This window comes from Actinia tenebrosa, unplaced genomic scaffold (assembly GCF_029948245.1).
Source record: "Actinia tenebrosa isolate PJP-AT-01 unplaced genomic scaffold, QUT_ActTen_1.0 PGA_scaffold13__45_contigs__length_12533684, whole genome shotgun sequence".
Taxonomy (NCBI): Eukaryota; Metazoa; Cnidaria; class Anthozoa; order Actiniaria; family Actiniidae; genus Actinia; species Actinia tenebrosa.
Genome location: NW_028292573.1, coordinates 4,449,677 through 4,466,702, shown reverse-complemented (window position 1 = coordinate 4,466,702; position 17,026 = coordinate 4,449,677). Strand labels below are relative to the sequence as shown.

At 36.5% G+C, this 17,026-nt stretch overlaps 2 protein-coding genes across 2 annotated transcripts; one reads left to right on the top strand and one right to left on the bottom strand.

Moving 5' to 3' along the window:
* The first annotated feature begins 252 nt into the window (after window positions 1-252).
* On the top strand, window positions 253-4,173 carry LOC116290412 (exosome complex component MTR3). The gene is made up of 11 exons (XM_031697433.2): window positions 253-353; window positions 420-477; window positions 763-841; window positions 1,065-1,110; window positions 1,209-1,274; window positions 1,540-1,602; window positions 1,678-1,738; window positions 1,865-1,950; window positions 2,073-2,117; window positions 2,321-2,431; window positions 2,973-4,173. Exons 1-11 carry the CDS (start codon window positions 264-266, stop codon window positions 3,081-3,083), a joined length of 816 nt encoding a protein of 271 aa, XP_031553293.2. The 5' UTR covers window positions 253-263; the 3' UTR covers window positions 3,084-4,173.
* Window positions 3,626-14,353, bottom strand: LOC116290410 (serine/threonine-protein kinase 3). The gene is made up of 15 exons (XM_089028996.1): window positions 14,218-14,353; window positions 13,970-14,053; window positions 13,676-13,804; window positions 12,514-12,565; window positions 12,056-12,118; window positions 11,545-11,627; window positions 10,791-10,872; window positions 10,321-10,386; window positions 9,736-9,837; window positions 8,989-9,126; window positions 8,358-8,459; window positions 7,499-7,748; window positions 6,634-6,830; window positions 6,280-6,439; window positions 3,626-4,813 (listed from the first exon to the last, which is right to left on the bottom strand). Exons 1-14 carry the CDS (start codon window positions 14,229-14,231, stop codon window positions 6,281-6,283), a joined length of 1,521 nt encoding a protein of 506 aa, XP_088885122.1. The 5' UTR covers window positions 14,232-14,353; the 3' UTR covers window positions 3,626-4,813; window position 6,280.
* Window positions 14,354-17,026: the final 2,673 nt, after the last annotated feature.

Below are 17,026 nucleotides of genomic sequence, written 5' to 3'. Positions count from 1 at the left end.
AACCCTAATATTATAGTCACTCTACCTTCCTTAATCGAGCGGTTGGGTAAAAACGAACTCCAGAAATAAAAAGAGCGCCTTAATATTAGTAAGCAGGCGAAGTCTTAGTCCACAATGTTGACTTTAGGAGAAATGGCATTAAATATAAAATTAATATGAAAAATAAATTAAAAAATAAACCGAGAGTGAAAAATAAACCGAGAGAAGACTGAGTAACAGCGAAGAACGCCTGGTGAGAAACTCTATCAGCAGTGAAAATCAAAATGGCGCCTGTCGACACGAGGAGAATTACAGGGCCAGAAATCAGCCAACCAGTCATCTGTAGGATAGAGAATGATGTGAAACATTCCCTGGTAACCAAAGTATTCAATCAGAGAGTTTGAAGGGAATCGATCGACTCATTGTGTTTGTAATGTTAGGTTGACAAGGATGGTGTTAGGAAGGATGGTCGACATGTGAATGAACTACGTCCAATGTGTAAGTACTAGCTTGTAGTATGTACATTGTAAACTGATGAACCAAATTTTCTTAAACATCATCGACAGCTTTTAATAGTGTGGTATTTTGGTTTCGCCTAGTCAAAAAGTTACCAACTAAACGGTTCTTCGATAGAAGGAAGCCGCATTGCCAACAAACGCTTTCTAGTCAACTCGGTGCAGATTTAAGTCTGCATTTAGAGCACGCGTTGAGATTAATGTTTATTGTACAAAGTACATTATATTTTTATGTACACAATCATTAATTGTTATAAATGAACTTCAGTTTTAAGGGCTGGTCTCGTCAGTCAAGCAAAAGGATCAGCGTACTTGGAAACAGAAAAAACCAAAATCATATGTGCAGTGTATCCTTCTTAAATATTTCAGGATTGAGGGAATTATTCTAGGTTTACTACATGTAATGGCTGATAGGTTAACATAAGCATTGCCAGGTGAGGGTTTAAGGGGCTCGGCTATGAGCTTCACTTTCGATTGGCTGTGTACGACTGGAATATTTTGAGAGACTGATTTGAATGAGATGGATCGAACCCCCCTCACAAAAAGCTTTTCCTTGACGAGAGACTTTAGATATGGACCAAGAGATGCACCTAGAAGACAGGAATTTAGTATGAAGGTATTTGAGATGCAAAAAAAAAAAAGTCAGATTACTATTCATATTCATACGTGACATGGCATCTCAGAAGCCTTATTCATATTGCAATATATTTACAGGGACATCTTACTTGTGAATTCAAGTATGCACCTTTTTCATGTAAGCAAAGGCGTGGTCATCTCCAGGTATGTGTATCTTATTAATGCACCTATTAATGTTAAGTCTGGGGGAGGGGGGGGTGACACCAGGGGAATTGACTTTTTTCAGTGCCCCCACAGTAGGGAATTTGACGTGGCTGCCATCTTGAAAAAGCAGGAAAATACAATAATACAATAATATAATATAATAATAATAATATTAGAGAGCTTATGCAAGCATCCAATTTCAATTCCTACAAATGGCAGATTGATTTGTAGATATATTTTCTTTTTCGTTGTTAACTTTGATCAGGATTCAGAAGAGAAAGGAAATGCACAATTAGTAGTTGAAGCTCTGGAAACTGCTGTATTTCTTGTAAGTATGTACAGTGCTGAAATTAAATTGCTATTGAAGGTTAGCTGAAAAAAGGGGTTTGTTTTTTTCTTATAGGAAAAATTTCCAAAATCGCAAGTTGATATCTTCATCAATGTTTTAGAAAATGATGGAAGTGGTAGGTTAATCAATGTTGCCAGTTTATTGATATCTTATGTTAAATCATTGAAAACTGTTATCTTTGACATTAATTTCTGCATACTAATTTGCCTAATTTTAACTGGCTTTTTTCATTGCTTTGTAGCACTCTCAGCAGGACTGATTTGTGCTTCTGTAGCACTTGCTGATGCAGGAATAGAGATGCAAGACCTTGTTGCAGCTTGTACACTTGTAAGCATCAAAAACAGCAGGGGTAGAATTTTATATAGGAACTGCACCTTATGGTTGCTATCCAAAAAACATGTTTTTGAAAAGTATATTTTAATTTAATGTGTAATAAAATATTCTTCTAGGTTCAAACAAAAACTAAGTCTATCCTGGATCCTGATGAACAAGAGGTATATTATCAAAAAAAAAATTTTGTTATTTATAATCAACTCTTTATTAAACATATTATATCTTAGACTAAATATAAATATTGAATTTCACATGAGCTGTACCTAATGACATTAAAGAAGCCTGTCTTATTATCCATTGTTTTCAAAGCATACAGCTCATGTGAAGTTCATTGTGAGCTGTGCTTTATTGCTTTATTTCCTAGTTAAATTCCAAGGAGGTTGAAGGTCGTATGATGGTAGCATTACTTCCATCAGTGAATCAAATATCCAGTCTCACACAAGATGGAGAGATGACCAAGGATTCTGCAGAAAAGGTACAAGGAAATACAATATTACTACTAGTTGCATGCACAACAATGTGGCACTTAATCAAAGGCCATCATTAGACTGAATTAAATCTAAAATCTAATGCATTTTAGACTCCTGGTGGATGGCTATGGTGGTTTTGCAACCCAGTTGATAAGGCAGCTGATAAATCAAATTAAAATTTATAAGTTGATTATTGCAAAGAGAGGAAAACCGGAGAACTCGGAGAAAAAAACCCTTGAAATCACAGGAGAGAACCAACAAACGATTCAACTCACATATGACACCAATCCCACCAGGGCTCCAACCCAGCTCTCATTGGTGAGTGGGGCACATTAGCAGTGCACGCCACCCCTGCTTCAAATAATTTTTTGCTGAGTCAAACTAAGTCAAACTACAAGAACAAGCACAGTATGACTTGAATCTAAACCAGCCTCAGGAATGCTTTTAAGTGCGAAGTGGCTATGAAACATTTCATTAACTATTTCTATTTTGGCATAAGCTTGTTATCATTTATGAATGTTAGATCTTGGTCCTTTTCTTTTACAGGCTGTAAATGCTTGTATTGATGGCTGTGCACGAGTCTATCCAGTGATGCAAGATGCACTTGTCGAGAATGTTAAAAAAAATTTCTTAACAAAGGAATCAACGGATAGATGAAAATTGAAGCTTGATGATAGACCATTTTACTGATATGATGGCTATCTTGAATTATGAGAGGGGCAAATGTAGAAAATGCATATAGCATAGAGTTGGCGGGGTTACATTTTTGAATAATAAATTAAAGTATAATTTAAAACTGTTGGTGTTTCACATGGAATGCATGTAGTAAAACCATGCAATAAAAATGGTCTCTTGTGTATTTGTCTTTGTATTATGAATTTTTCTGGTTGAGTGCTAGCAACTATTAGTCACTGAATAGTACTATTTGTCAGTATCAACTTTGTTTTTATTTCAAGGTTTTATTGCATGCACTCTATTGTTCCAACTACCAGCAAATTTAATTGCTTTTAAGATGTACTTTTCATTGAAAGCGTAAAGTTATATAAAAAGACACCCTGACAGCTGTGCAGTCTATAAATTTTCCAATAGTCGACATCCCATTTTACAAATAGAAATTTCAAGATGGCCATCATATCTTCCCAGGTAGATAGTCCATGGTTTCATATAAATTATTGACAGAAAACAATGTAAACACGTAATTTAGAGCAGTAATGCTTTAAACTCAAAACTTTATTGTGGATATTTAAATCTTGACATTCGTTTATGATATATTGCTCTTTATACATTACAAAAATCATGCAAGTGACAAAGTAACTCAACTACGTGCTAGAGAAAGATATTGGTTTTCAGCTGATAGTAATCTTTAATAAATAAATGTTATCCTATGAATTATAAGTAAATTTAGAAAATGTTTGTACAAACTTTAGATGACAACAGGATCAGAAATTTTTGAGACCGCTTATATAATACTCCATTTTACAGTTCTGGTCAGTGATCACGAATAATAGTTCCAAGTGGAGGTTGAATTTACCATGCATAGCAGAACTATAGTTTATCATGCGCACCAACTCCAAGCTCTGCTAGGAACCATTACTCTTCCTCACTGAACGGAGCTGTAAAAAGTATTTTACGTATTATTAAATCTGACATGATTCTTTAGGTAAAATTAGAGATTTTATTTCTTAATATAAACTGTTCAAATTAATAGGAATGTTTTGGTGACAGAATTAAAAACATGAAAACCCAACACAGTAATGATTTTTTTTTTATATAAGTAACTTGCTAAGCATAACTCCTACCAAAGGATCAAGAGGTTATGTAATATTCTTGCTCTGACATTCACTTCTGATCAATGTTATTACATTATCTGGTATTTGCATCTTTGACTGTGCTTGTGTAACCCTCTCCTACCTAAATCAAATTACAACCTCTTAAACACAGTAAAAACTTCTAAATCAGACGCTAAGTATATAACACATCTAACCGGGTCACATGCAGTTGACCAGTAATTCTCTGTGGTTGGTTAACAAATAAGCAGTCGACCTATCAAAAGCAAAGATAATAGACCTATCCCGAATTCACTTGACTGACCACGAAATAATGGTTTGAAGTCAAGACTGAACTTGATTATTTTGTTCATTAAGTTCAACCTCGACTTAAAACCATTGTTTCATGACCAGTCAAGCGAATTCGGGATAGGGCTATTAGTAATTCTCTGTGATTGGTAAATGAATACAGTTAAGCAGTCAACTTATAAAAAGCCAAAATAACTAACAATTTAAGTAGTCGGCCAACTTAGTACATTAAGATCATAAATTCTGTAATAGATCCTTAAGTGAGTAACAGCTCTCCTTCAAGGGTCATCAATGAAGAATGCAACAGGAGTCCTAGAGTATATAGGAATATATAATTATATCAACATTTGACCTAGCATAACCCTCCTTTGAGTATTTTATTTCTTAAACTATTTTCTATGATTATCAATACAAAAAAACTTTTATTTATTTATTCATGTAAATGCTAAAGAAATGCTTGTGAAGTGTAAATAATAGATGTGACTTAATTATTTTATAGAATTTTTTATTTTACAGTAAATTGCTATGGATTTATGGTTGATATTTTACAGTGATGTTGATGCAGATTTAGTTACAATGGGCTGATAGAAAATAATCAAGCAGCAGTATCATGACTACCCAAGTTGAAAATAATTCTCTTATCAATCCTTAATATCAGTTAACCACATAAAAATTGGGGGGAAATTCGTGCAATATTTTCATAAAGTATTACTAATTACTATCCACTCATATTACTAAGTTATAGAAACTATTCTTTGGAAAGTCTTTTTTTGAAACATTAAACAGGTCTTTTTAGCTTGGGAGTAATGTTTTACCATAATGAGATAATGAGATTCAAAGACTTATCAGATGATTGAAACACCACAATAGACCTCGGCTTGGGAGTAATTTTTTTTCATTTCAGACAATGTGTCATTCCCTGCATGAGAAGGTAAATGAATATGCATACAATTTAAACAAAGAATCTCATTGTTCCCAAGACAATTACATGTGGTCTGAAATGGAAAAACATTACGCCTAATTAAGCTGAGGTCTATTGGAGAAGTCAAAACCCAGGTAACTAGAAACCAGGGGGGGTACCTTGCCAGAATTTTGGTAGGGATGTTCCGCTGGGATTCTGAAAGGGGTACCCTGCTTATGACATAAAAACTCAAATTCGTAGACCCTGTTTATGACAAAAGATATAATTAATTGCTCTGAGTTCCTGTTTCAATTATCATGTCATCTCACGTATCGTTTTTTTTACGACCATAATAACCAGTTTCGGTCAATACGAAAGTAGAAACCCTGAATATGACAGGAAACTCAGGAAGAACTTGGAACTTGAGTGAAATTGCATACCCTGTTTATGACAAGAAGCTCGCAAAACCATACCCTGTTCAGCGGATCATCCCCGTATAGTCCATATAATTATGGAAGTACCCCCCCCCCCCCTCCCCGGGACTAGAAATAACAGAGAATACAGGAACATGAAAAAGCTTGAAATGAAATAATGTACAGTGGGCCAGTTAATTAATAATTCTTATCAACATCTGTATTAAGCAAATATGTGTACCATCTTCTTAACTCCCATGCTAAGAGAAGATACTGAACATCAACTTCTGAACATCAACTTCTGAACTTCTTAACTCCCATATTAAGAGAAGATACTGAATTAAGATTGAGAATTACGTTGTCAAGACCCTGTTTGCATAATAATTATGGTGGTTTATATGAGAACTACTATTTCTATTACTTTTGAAACAGGCAGGTCAATATAGTGATATGTTTTGATTTACTTTAAAAATTTTGTTGTCGTCGTTTCTTGGCCTCCATTGCATCAAGAATGGGCTGTCGCTTTCCTCGGTAACGCATACGTAACTCTTCAATCTCCTTCTCCATTTCCATGTCTAGTGTTTGCATTCGTCCCATAAGTTCCTCAAAGCTTGAGCCTTTTAACTGAAATCAACAGAAGTAATAACTTAAGAAAATGAAACTATAGTGGAATGGCATGGCATTGGCTGAATAAACAACAAGCAATGTGGAGCAACCTAAAAAATGGGGGGGGGGGGGGGGGGAGTTGGGAACACAAGTAACTGCATTTCTTGGTTTAAAGGTTATAGGCACTTTAATTATTATCAAAGATTACTTACAAATGAGAAGTCTGGAGATCCAGTTTTCTTGATTCTGAATGGGTCTATATAGCCTTTTATCATTGCTGTTTCATCTTCAGGTCCATTCTTCTGTCCTGAACCACTTCCATTCCTACCATTACCTTGTTCCTCATCTATTTGATCAAAGTGGTCCATAAATGATGGTCTATATTCTTGTCTTGCATCAGAGTCTAGTCCTGAAAAATTAAATAATTATGATTATAAATAGTGGACCTTTTTACCTTGGGCGGAATGTTTTCCCATATCAGGCCACCTGTCATATTCATGTCTTCTCATACACAACCGTTAAAGAAAGGAATGATACTCTAGGGAATGAAGACACATGGTCTTAATGGAAGAACATTACACCTAAAGTAAAGAGGTATATTATAATGATTTATTGGGCTGAAGTTGCTATAGTTAACCAAGACATCTGAAAGTTGCTAAGGTTACAAAAACAAGAAAAGAGTTAATAAATTGAATTGTTTAGTTCAAGAAATTATCCATACTCCCCCCCCCCCCCCTCCCCCAGGTGGAATTTGGAATTTCCGAGGGGTTGGGGGATCAGAGGATCAGAGAAAGAATGAAATTAGTTTTTATGGAAGAAAATTGTAATTTCTTGGGGTTGGGGGGTCAGAGTCTTTCAAAAAAAAATCCTCCATTGGGGGACGGATAATTTTTGGAACTATACATAGTCAATTCAATTCAGTTGGCTGTCTTCAGGGCTATAACATGTATGACACAACTCAGTGCTAGGGCTATTTGAACAAGAGATAGGAAACTAACGGACTTCTGTGCAAGCAAAAAAACACAATCGGATTGGTGGGTGAGGGTGGGGTTAAAGTAAAGTACTGTTACAACATACTCTTCATGGTAGAGTCGTCATCTGTATCATTGTTAATAACCATCGTTCCAAGGTCTGACTCCAGTAAGGTGCCTGCCTCACTATTCACTATCATTGTCCCTTGACCCTCGTCACCAGAGTTAACAATCATTGTACTGTTTTCATTCACAGTGTCTCCTTCACCATCGACTGCTACTACTCCACCTCCTGTTGAGCTGCCAACTTTGACCAAGGTGTCAGAATCAATGTCGCCAAATGATTCTACCTCTTCCTGGAAATTTAAGACCAATAGGAGGTTTAAAATTAGGTGTCATCAATATTGTTTGCCAAGAGGGGGTGGGGGGGGGGGGGGGGGCAGTGGGATTTGGGTGGGGTCTATTGAAAAAATATAGACTCAAGAGGGGGACGGCACACTCACAAAAGAAATTGATTCATACAACAGAATAAGACAGAATTTAAAACAATATTATTGAAAAGCCATTTTTTATGCAACAACAGAGAGGGGTGTCAGATTTCTGGTATGGGTAACTAATCAAATCCATCCCTTTGTGTTAACAAACCAGTGATTGTAAATCAGTAATACAGATACATATGAGGATTGAGTTCTTTTTCGTAACCCTTTGCATTATAAAAGTTATTATGAATGGAGAAATGAAGGTAGAAAAGGAGGACGGATGGATGGAATGACAAGAGGAAGGAGACTGAAATGGAGGAAGGAAGCAAGGAAGCTGGGGAAGGAGGAAAGACAGCAGGAAGGAAGGAAGAAAGGGAAGCAGAGAGAGAGAGAGGTAAATAGCCACTATAAATCAATAAGTAAGTACAATCACGAACATATTTTTGTTGAAGGTAATAACTATAAGACGAAACCCATTGAACTCACTTCATTATCTGCTCTGTTACTTTCTTCAGCCATGATAGTGAGAGCCTCTTGTATCATGTTTGTAAGAACACCTGGTTGCTTTGCCCCTTGGATAAATGGATGCTAAAATAGGAAAAACGTGACTTAAACAACTGCTTCCCCACACATACTGAATCTGCTGTCTCAGTGCCTGCTCCAAAGAGTACCTCTGCATCCCAGCCCTTCTTTGTTCTTCTGCCCAAAACATTTCTGCTCAATGGATGTGTGACCAGTCAATGTGGCTGGTCAAAAGGACCCGCCTAAGAGGTGATTGGCCAGACAAGTGCCAATTTTGCCTAGAAATGGCCTATTGACTGGCCATAATTTTTAGCCCTGTACTTTACTGTAGCTATCCCAGGTGTTTCTATTCATATTTTACTGGGGAGGGGACAGCAGGACTGGGGGGGGGGGGGGGGGGGAGTCACACACAAAAAATCAGAGTCTTAGAACTTTCATTATAAACAGCATGAAAAATATTATTTTTATTAACCAACAGAGGGAGGATTTCTCTACAGGTTACCAATCTAATCCCAACCCCCCCCCCCCCCCCTCACCTCCTCAACAAAAATTAATGGTCCTTAAGCAACAAGTGGAGTGATGAATATTTTTGTACCTGCAATAACTGTGATGCTGTTGCTCTTTCTTCTGGATTCTTAACCAGACATTTTGCTACGAAATCTCTGAATTCCTCTGACCATCTCTCTGGGTCTTTAAAGGTTGGTGGAGGTTTGGTTGGAATCATGAAAATTGCCTAAAATCAAACAAAGAAGCTGTAAAAATATAAACTAAACTGTGCCTCAAGGGCTCCACAATATCACTAGGCTGTCGGCATGATAGTCTTATACTACAACACAAGAATCCTTTGCAATCAATTTTTTATCCAGTGACATGTCATCAGGAGACCTTTCCTGAATTTGCTTGAGAAACATTGGTTCTAAATTGAGGTTGGAGTTGATAAAGTACATTAAAAGGATGAGCACATCAATTCCAACTTGGACTGCCATTGTTTCATGGCCCCATTCAAATTCAGGAAAAGTCTGTAGTCTCACAGAACTATTCTAATGAGAGAATACAAATTTGAATAAAAAAAGAAATTTTGCAGAGCATGCAAATAAGGTTATATCATACTTTTACAGGTGTATACACCGAATCGAAATATGGTGACCATGTGAATAACTATTCTTCAGGACTGACTATCGACTGACTAGCTTCTCATACATGTGAAGAGCTTTTATTTTTCCACATAAACAAGAGGCTAGTCAGTCCAGAAACATTATAGTTTTTCAAATTGGTGGCAATATTTCCATTTGGTGTATGGTAATATATAATAATAAGCCATGTAATATGAATAGTATCATACTCTCATAGGATGAATATCTGCATAAGGAGGTTTGCCTTCTGCCATTTCTATCGCCGTAATCCCTAATGACCATATGTCAGCCAGGCAGTCATAGCCAACTTCCTGGGGATGTGAAATACAAAAAAAAAATTATATCCCTAGTTGCCGTCATGCAGTCATATATATTATACAAAACTATGACAAATATCATGCATGTCATTTTGTGTGTAAAGGGGGGAGGGGAGGGGGAGCTGAACAATTTTCGTGGCACTGATGCTTCATAGGTCATTGCATGATAGCATCATGATTATACTACATCTACCAGAATCCCTTGCACACTTTTTTGTTCAGTTAATTAATTAGCACCCATTGTCCTTCTATTATTGCAAGCAAAATAAAAATTTGAATAAGAAAATTTTTTTGCAGAGCATCATGGTAGTCATAGTAAAATGATGCTAACATCTGTACAAACAACCTATTGCACAGAATGATACAGATCAACTTGGTCGACTTGGTTGCCAACCAAAGACCCATGTCTGATTGACCAAACCAGTTAATACAGCCCAGGTTACCTGTCACATGTAAGTATACGATAAACGGTCGCACCTGTATAACTTCAGGGGCCATCCAGAATGGTGTTCCTATAACTGTATTTCGTTTAGCCATTGTATCCTGGGAAAAAAATTAGCTTGATGACTGTAATTATTAGCTATAATAATTAGTTTGAAATTAGCTTGATAATTGTAATCCTTAATTACAGACTCATTTGTAAAGGTTTAGCCTCATTTAAAAACAAGCTACTTGCAACAGTAGACTGTAAAGAATGTACGATTTGAGCAAGACTAATGTTTTGGTCTCAAATCTCAGTAACTTCAGTGAATCTGTAAATAGCTAACTTATAAGAGGGACTAAATTTTATGAATGAGGCTGTGGTCATCAAATATGGCAGCAGCCATTGAAAGAGAAAGAGGAATTTTCCAATTGAATTCAATGGATGCATGAGGGGGCACTCTGTGAAAATGCTGTCAGATGATTTTGTTTGGTCAAATGAAACAAATACAAAATAAGATATTTACAGTGAGTTGTCCTGCTACTCCGAAGTCTGCCAGCTTTGCATGACCTTCAGTGTTAAGTAAAATATTTCCTGCTTTGATGTCTCTATAAGATCAAAAGAAACCAATTATCAGTACTAACTTATAAGATTAAACATGCATTTAAAACAACAAAGTACTTTCATGAGAGTAGTTAACTTCTTTGCTAGATTCAGCTGGGATATTTGTAACAATTCTTTTCCAAAAATTGATACCTCCCTCCCATTTCTTTACCACTTCAATTAAATCCCTGTCTGGTTGGCTTGATCTGGCATTTGTCAGTGCAGGAGGTTTAAGCCCTGGCCAGACCTATAATCAGGGTTTTGAAATATTTGAGTAAAATTGTTGCCTTTGCTCTAAAAATATTTACAAATGGTTATTCTTTCAATTAGCCCTAGTTTTTTCACTGGCCATCTCATCTAAAGATGTTAATACCACTGGTTTCATTGAGACAAAAGGTATACAGGGGAATTTGCAGTAGATACCATTAATCAAATATATCACTAAAGTAATGATAAAAAAGGTAAATTATACACCGTGAAAATGTGAAAAAACTTACTGACGTTTTGGACGCTAGTCCTTCGTCGGAGTAAAAGACTAAAGTACTAAAGTACATTAAATGTGCATGGGAAATGTACTGTACTCTAAGGATGTATCAGATGCAACCCTCCCTAAATAATGTTGATTAAAATCATTATTACTTATTATTACAAGCAGATAGTTCACTTGTTATTTTTACCTATGTATTTTTCTTCTAAGGTGTAAATATTCTAATCCTTTCAGTGTAAACTTCAAAACACATTTGATTTCTTCTTCTGTCAACTGAAAGAAAATAATTACAATATGTCTTGTCAATATTGTTTCATATTTTATGTTTAACAATTTATTATTCACATACATTGCTGTTAGCAAAAATCATGAAACTCCTAAATTCCAATTTGATCATTGAACAAGGGCCATAGGTTTGTTAGCCACTGGCCTGAGGATGTTATTTTTTGGCACAAATATATTGCCATCCCACTGCTATTGCTGTAAGTTCAATCCTGAAAAGACTGTCTGATAGGTATTTTTTTCTGTACAATCTTTAAGGGTGTTTCTCTAGGTTTTCCAGTTCTCCTTGTTCTGCGAAATCAACACCTCAATCTCCAATTTCTCGCTGAAATGAAAGGCCAAGGCTAGAGCTATCCTTATAAAAAGAAGGTTATTGCTTTTCTATATTACATAGTAGCAATGAATAAGAATGTACATACTGTTTTTATTCTTAACTTCATCAGGTCTGACACTGAACCAGCACCACAGTATTCCATGACAATCTGTGATGGAAAAAAAAAGTAAAAAATAGGTTTAAAAAAGAGATTAATAGCAGCAGCAAAATACTTTATATTATTGTTTCAGTGCCATTGGTTTTAAGATCTAGGGAGTAGTTTATAAGTATTGATATAAATCCCAAAGATATTAATAATACTGGGTTTGCAGGGATACTTTTGGTGTGATAGTGTTTCGAATGCCTACAAGCGGGATCAATACTTTGTCTATAAATGAAACACACACTTATATGCATGGAGCTTTGGCTTGGCTCTGTGCATTATTCATATGTGGGAACCTGAAAGCCTCCTGGCCTGTCCTGTAGCATTGTTACAATTTCTCCATCTTCATTCAAAACATGCCCCAAAATATACATACAAAGTTGTTACTATACTTTACTTACCCATAAGTCAGTGTTCTTGAAGTAACTTCCATAATACTTGACAACATATGGGCTAGAAAGAAAAATAATGGAACATTGGGCTTCCTGTGGTTTCTAAACACACAGGGATCCCATTTCAAACCACTTCACTTTTACAGCAAAAAGGAGTGGTGTAGAAACTATACAAAAACATGTCATTGTGATATAGACTTAAAAGATTAGTATGTAAATGAAATACAAAACAAAATAAAGTTTGTTGGAGTTCTGGAAGTAATCCTGAATTGATTTAATGACCTGATGGTGAAGAAAGTTCTAGAAGCCTTTCAGAAACTTAACAATATAAACCCAATACCATCAAGGATTGAAAGAAATTCCTCATTCAATAGTTGTAGTCAGTGTTAAAGGTAAAATGAGACTATTTACAGTGACCAAACAAGGCAAGACAAGGACAGGCTGCAAAAACCTGGTGAATTGAATATGAAAATCGATGCACATTTTGAGCATATTTTTGTATTCAATACTCTAGCAACTGTGACCTACTAGGCTTTTTTTCTTGAAATAGAGACAAAAGGGAACTATCCAGCAAAAACATTAAACAAATCATAGGCACTCACGAAAATTAACCTTTAAAAACGAATAAATCTCTATACAGATTGTAAAGTATACGAGAATTTATTCCAAAATAGACAGTTCTTGCAAGATATTTTTGATGCAAGATATGATAAGTCTTTCAGAAGTAAGGTCGTAAATCGTATCATCTAATGGTATAAATATTAACCTTAGAGAGGTGCTATCTATGTGTGTGGGAGGTAAATAATTATGGTAGACACGGTCACGACGTATTATATAAATCAAAACAATACATTCACTTCAAAAGGCTAAAAATATTCTTGAAGCCATACCTCTACAGCTCAACAGCTGTAAAGATCGTGTAAAAACCCAAAGGCAATAAATTTGTCTTTGTTTTATAAAGAAAATTTAAGACCAGATGGCAACTTTCCTTCTTAAACTTCCAACTTACTGAATTAATATATAGCATCGAACTACCTTGATTATAATTATATTATTAATGTATGAATATATTATACATGCGTAGGTATACTTTAGATAGAATGGATTCTCATGTTTGATGATAAAAATGATGGGATTCTTAAATTTTGCAATATTTTTTATACATTTTTACCTGTCACATTGCTGCATCATACTAATTTCTTTAATAATTTCCTGCAGATCTGTATCAACCGGCACTTGTTTGATGGCCAAAACTTGACCGCTTTCCTTGTGCATAGCTTTGAACACTGAGCCATACGACCTAAAAAGACCGCAGAAAAACGCTATAGTCATATCAAGATGGCTTAACTAGTGAAAAAGGATTAATACAAAGGGTTAAAAAGAAAGCGAAATTACGAAATTGATTTTTCTAAACCATTTTATAGTGGCTTTCTATTTTCACACCCTGGATGTACAAAATACTTACCCTTCTCCAAGCTTCTCTAAAACATCGAAAACCTCTTCTGGTGGCCTCGTAAGACTCTCTTCGCTGAGCTTACGGAGTTCATTGCTAAAATGAGATAGTTTAAGACAGTTAATTAATAAAGAAGAGTGACTTCTTCCACAACAAAACACACACGAGTTTCTCAAAAAGGCTAAAACACTCATGAGCTGAATTCGCACGAGGAAAACAAATCGTTCCGGTCTTAAAATCTCATTTATGAAAGCGCCTACCCTTTCGAGGACATTCTGAAGGCTAGACGGTTTACTCTAAGTAGTTTGGATCAAATCATGGCCTCGTAAATAGGAAAATTCCATCAATAAAGCTCGAGTTAATTTGCTCCTTCGTAATTTCGAAAGCCACCAGCAACAAATGGATGACATTATGAGCCCACTGTGTGTGCACCAGCGGGGAATACTATGAGTAAATGAGGAGAGGGGAGGGACAGTCATGCATTGTCATGTCAGTTATGTGAGGGGAGCTCATGCATCTTTTTGAGAAAATTATATGGTTTATTTAAAGAAAGAAAAAAACAAGAAAAAACAAAACGTACAATAAAAATTTTGGTGACATAAAAGAGACATTACTCTATTCCAGAGAATTTCTCAAAAATCCTAACGTTTCTTTTCCACGGCAGTCCCGCATTTGAGCTAGCGTGCCATATCCTGGATATTTTTTCTTTTCAGATCTTCTAACAGAAACATCCAGCTTGATTAGCCCAGGGCTGCGCTAGTTTAAATATGTCGTCAAAAAACACTGATCTGCGAGACGACTAAAAGATTCACCTTTTATCGGCTACTGAATGACAAATACCAGTTTTCGCGTCATTGGAATTAATTTTTCGTAACTAGTCGCGTAAAGGGGTATAGGGTTACCTATACAGAATACGTATGGTCGCCCAGCCCATAAGGGTCACACAGCAAGTTATATTAGACAAGTCGCTCAGTGCCCATGAAATTAGAAACGAGTTACTGCAAGTTAGACGAGTTGCTGCAAATAAGAAACGAGTTGCTGCATGTTAGACGAGTTGCTGCAAATAAGAAACGAGTTGCTGCATGTTAGACGAGTTGCTGCAAATAAGAAACGAGTTGCTGCATGTTAGACGAGTTGCTGCAAATAAGAAACGAGTTGCTGCATGTTAGACGAGTTGCTGCAAATGAGAAACGAGTTGCTGCATGTTAGACGAGTTGCTGCAAATAAGAAACGAGTTGCTGCAAATAAGAAACGAGTTGCTGCATGTTAGACGAGTTGCTGCAAATAAGAAACGAGTTGCTGCAAATAAGAAACGAGTTGCTGCAAATAAGAAACGAGTTGCTGCAAATAAGAAACGAGTTGCTGCAAATAAGAAACGAGTTGCGGCAAATAAGAAACGAGTTGCTGCAAATAAGGCTGCGTTCATAATGTATGGCGGGGGGGGGGGGGGGGGGGTCAGGTGAAATTGAGGAGGGATCTGGAAAATTTTGGTAGGAAAAATTAAAGGGGGGATGGGCAAATTTTATCAGAAAAATGGGGGGGGGGGGGGAAACAATTTTTGGAAGAAGCTATAAGCCTTGCTTAGGGGGATCGTAGTTTTTTGCATGAGTTTAAGGGGAGTGTTAAGAATTATTCTGGACACTTCAAATTTTCACCTGCTCCCTCCCCTCCCTCTGCCATACATTATGAGCGCAGCAAGAAATGCCGGTTGTTGATTAGACGAGTTGCTGCATAACAAATGATAATTTTGATTGTGACTGAGTTCTAGAGAAGCTGACGTGTTTGTCTTTCCTGTGCTTAGAATACGAACGATTCTCTTCGTGTGTTCTTATGAAAATTGTCTCAACTAAAACCGATTTTAATTGATTGAAAAAAACCTTTTCCACTAGTCATAAGTTTCAGGTCACCCATCCAAGTGCTAACCCTCCGCAGACGAGCTTGACTCAGTATCTTGTCGAACAACAATGATTTAGCCACTGGACCACGGTTACAGGTGAATCAGCATAACAATAGCCTTGAAAACAATGCACCAGATAGACTAGACTTTTTAACATCACCTTTTTAACCGATTCCGTGCGTGGCAGAGATGCAAGGGATTAGCCGATATGGTCTGGGGGCCGGCTGGTCTCTCCCCTGATGCTTCGGCTAGAACATTTTCTTGCGTAATTCGTACACCCAAGGGCAGAAGGATTTAATCGCCGTCAGGTCCGAAGTCCATACGCCGCCTCAGCTCTGCGGATGTCTCGGGGGTATGGCACATTTGAATCGATTTTTACTCATCTAATTTTTTTTCTTTTTTTTGAATTTCTGTTGGTGGATCGGTTCGAACCCCATCACATCCAGATAACATTTTCTATTTTTTTAAATGCATTAAATGCATAATATTATCAATTTGGCAATATCTTTTAATTAGAAAAAGTCACTATCCAATTTCTTTTGGCTTATATTCAGCATTATTTTCCTGATTTAAAATAAATACCTCCTGGAAACAGTTTATACTGACATGAGCTTTTACTCTACGCGCATGGTTTCGATACTACTCCGGCAACTACAGGTCTCCCCAAGAATGGGCTAGTATTTATCAGTCCCCACGCACAAAATAAATACCCAACCCCCCACTCGTCTTCGTTCGGAGCTATCATGACTAAGAGCGCTGCATTATTTTTAGATAGCCTACCCTCCCACTCCCCCCTCCCCACCACTTTTTACGAGAATGACATCTTAGTTCATTCTCTCGAGTTCCGAAAACAGACTGTGACAGTAAATGTAGCCTCAAGTCCATACCGCCTAAAGCCTTGTATAAGTTTTATTTTTTCACTCCACACGAAAAAAATTAATGCATTTTTCCATGGTCAAATTAATGACGTTATGAACGAAGAGAAATCAAGTTGACTTTAGGTCACGTTACCTTTGGCAGCTTGCCCCAACCCCCTTCCCCTACTAAATCCTGTCATTATCCCCTTATCTAATTCCACTCATCAGAAAAAAATAATTCATTTTTTCATGGCTTAGGAGGAAATGTTTGATGTTACGAATGAAGAGAGATCAACTTTAATTCGCATTACTTTT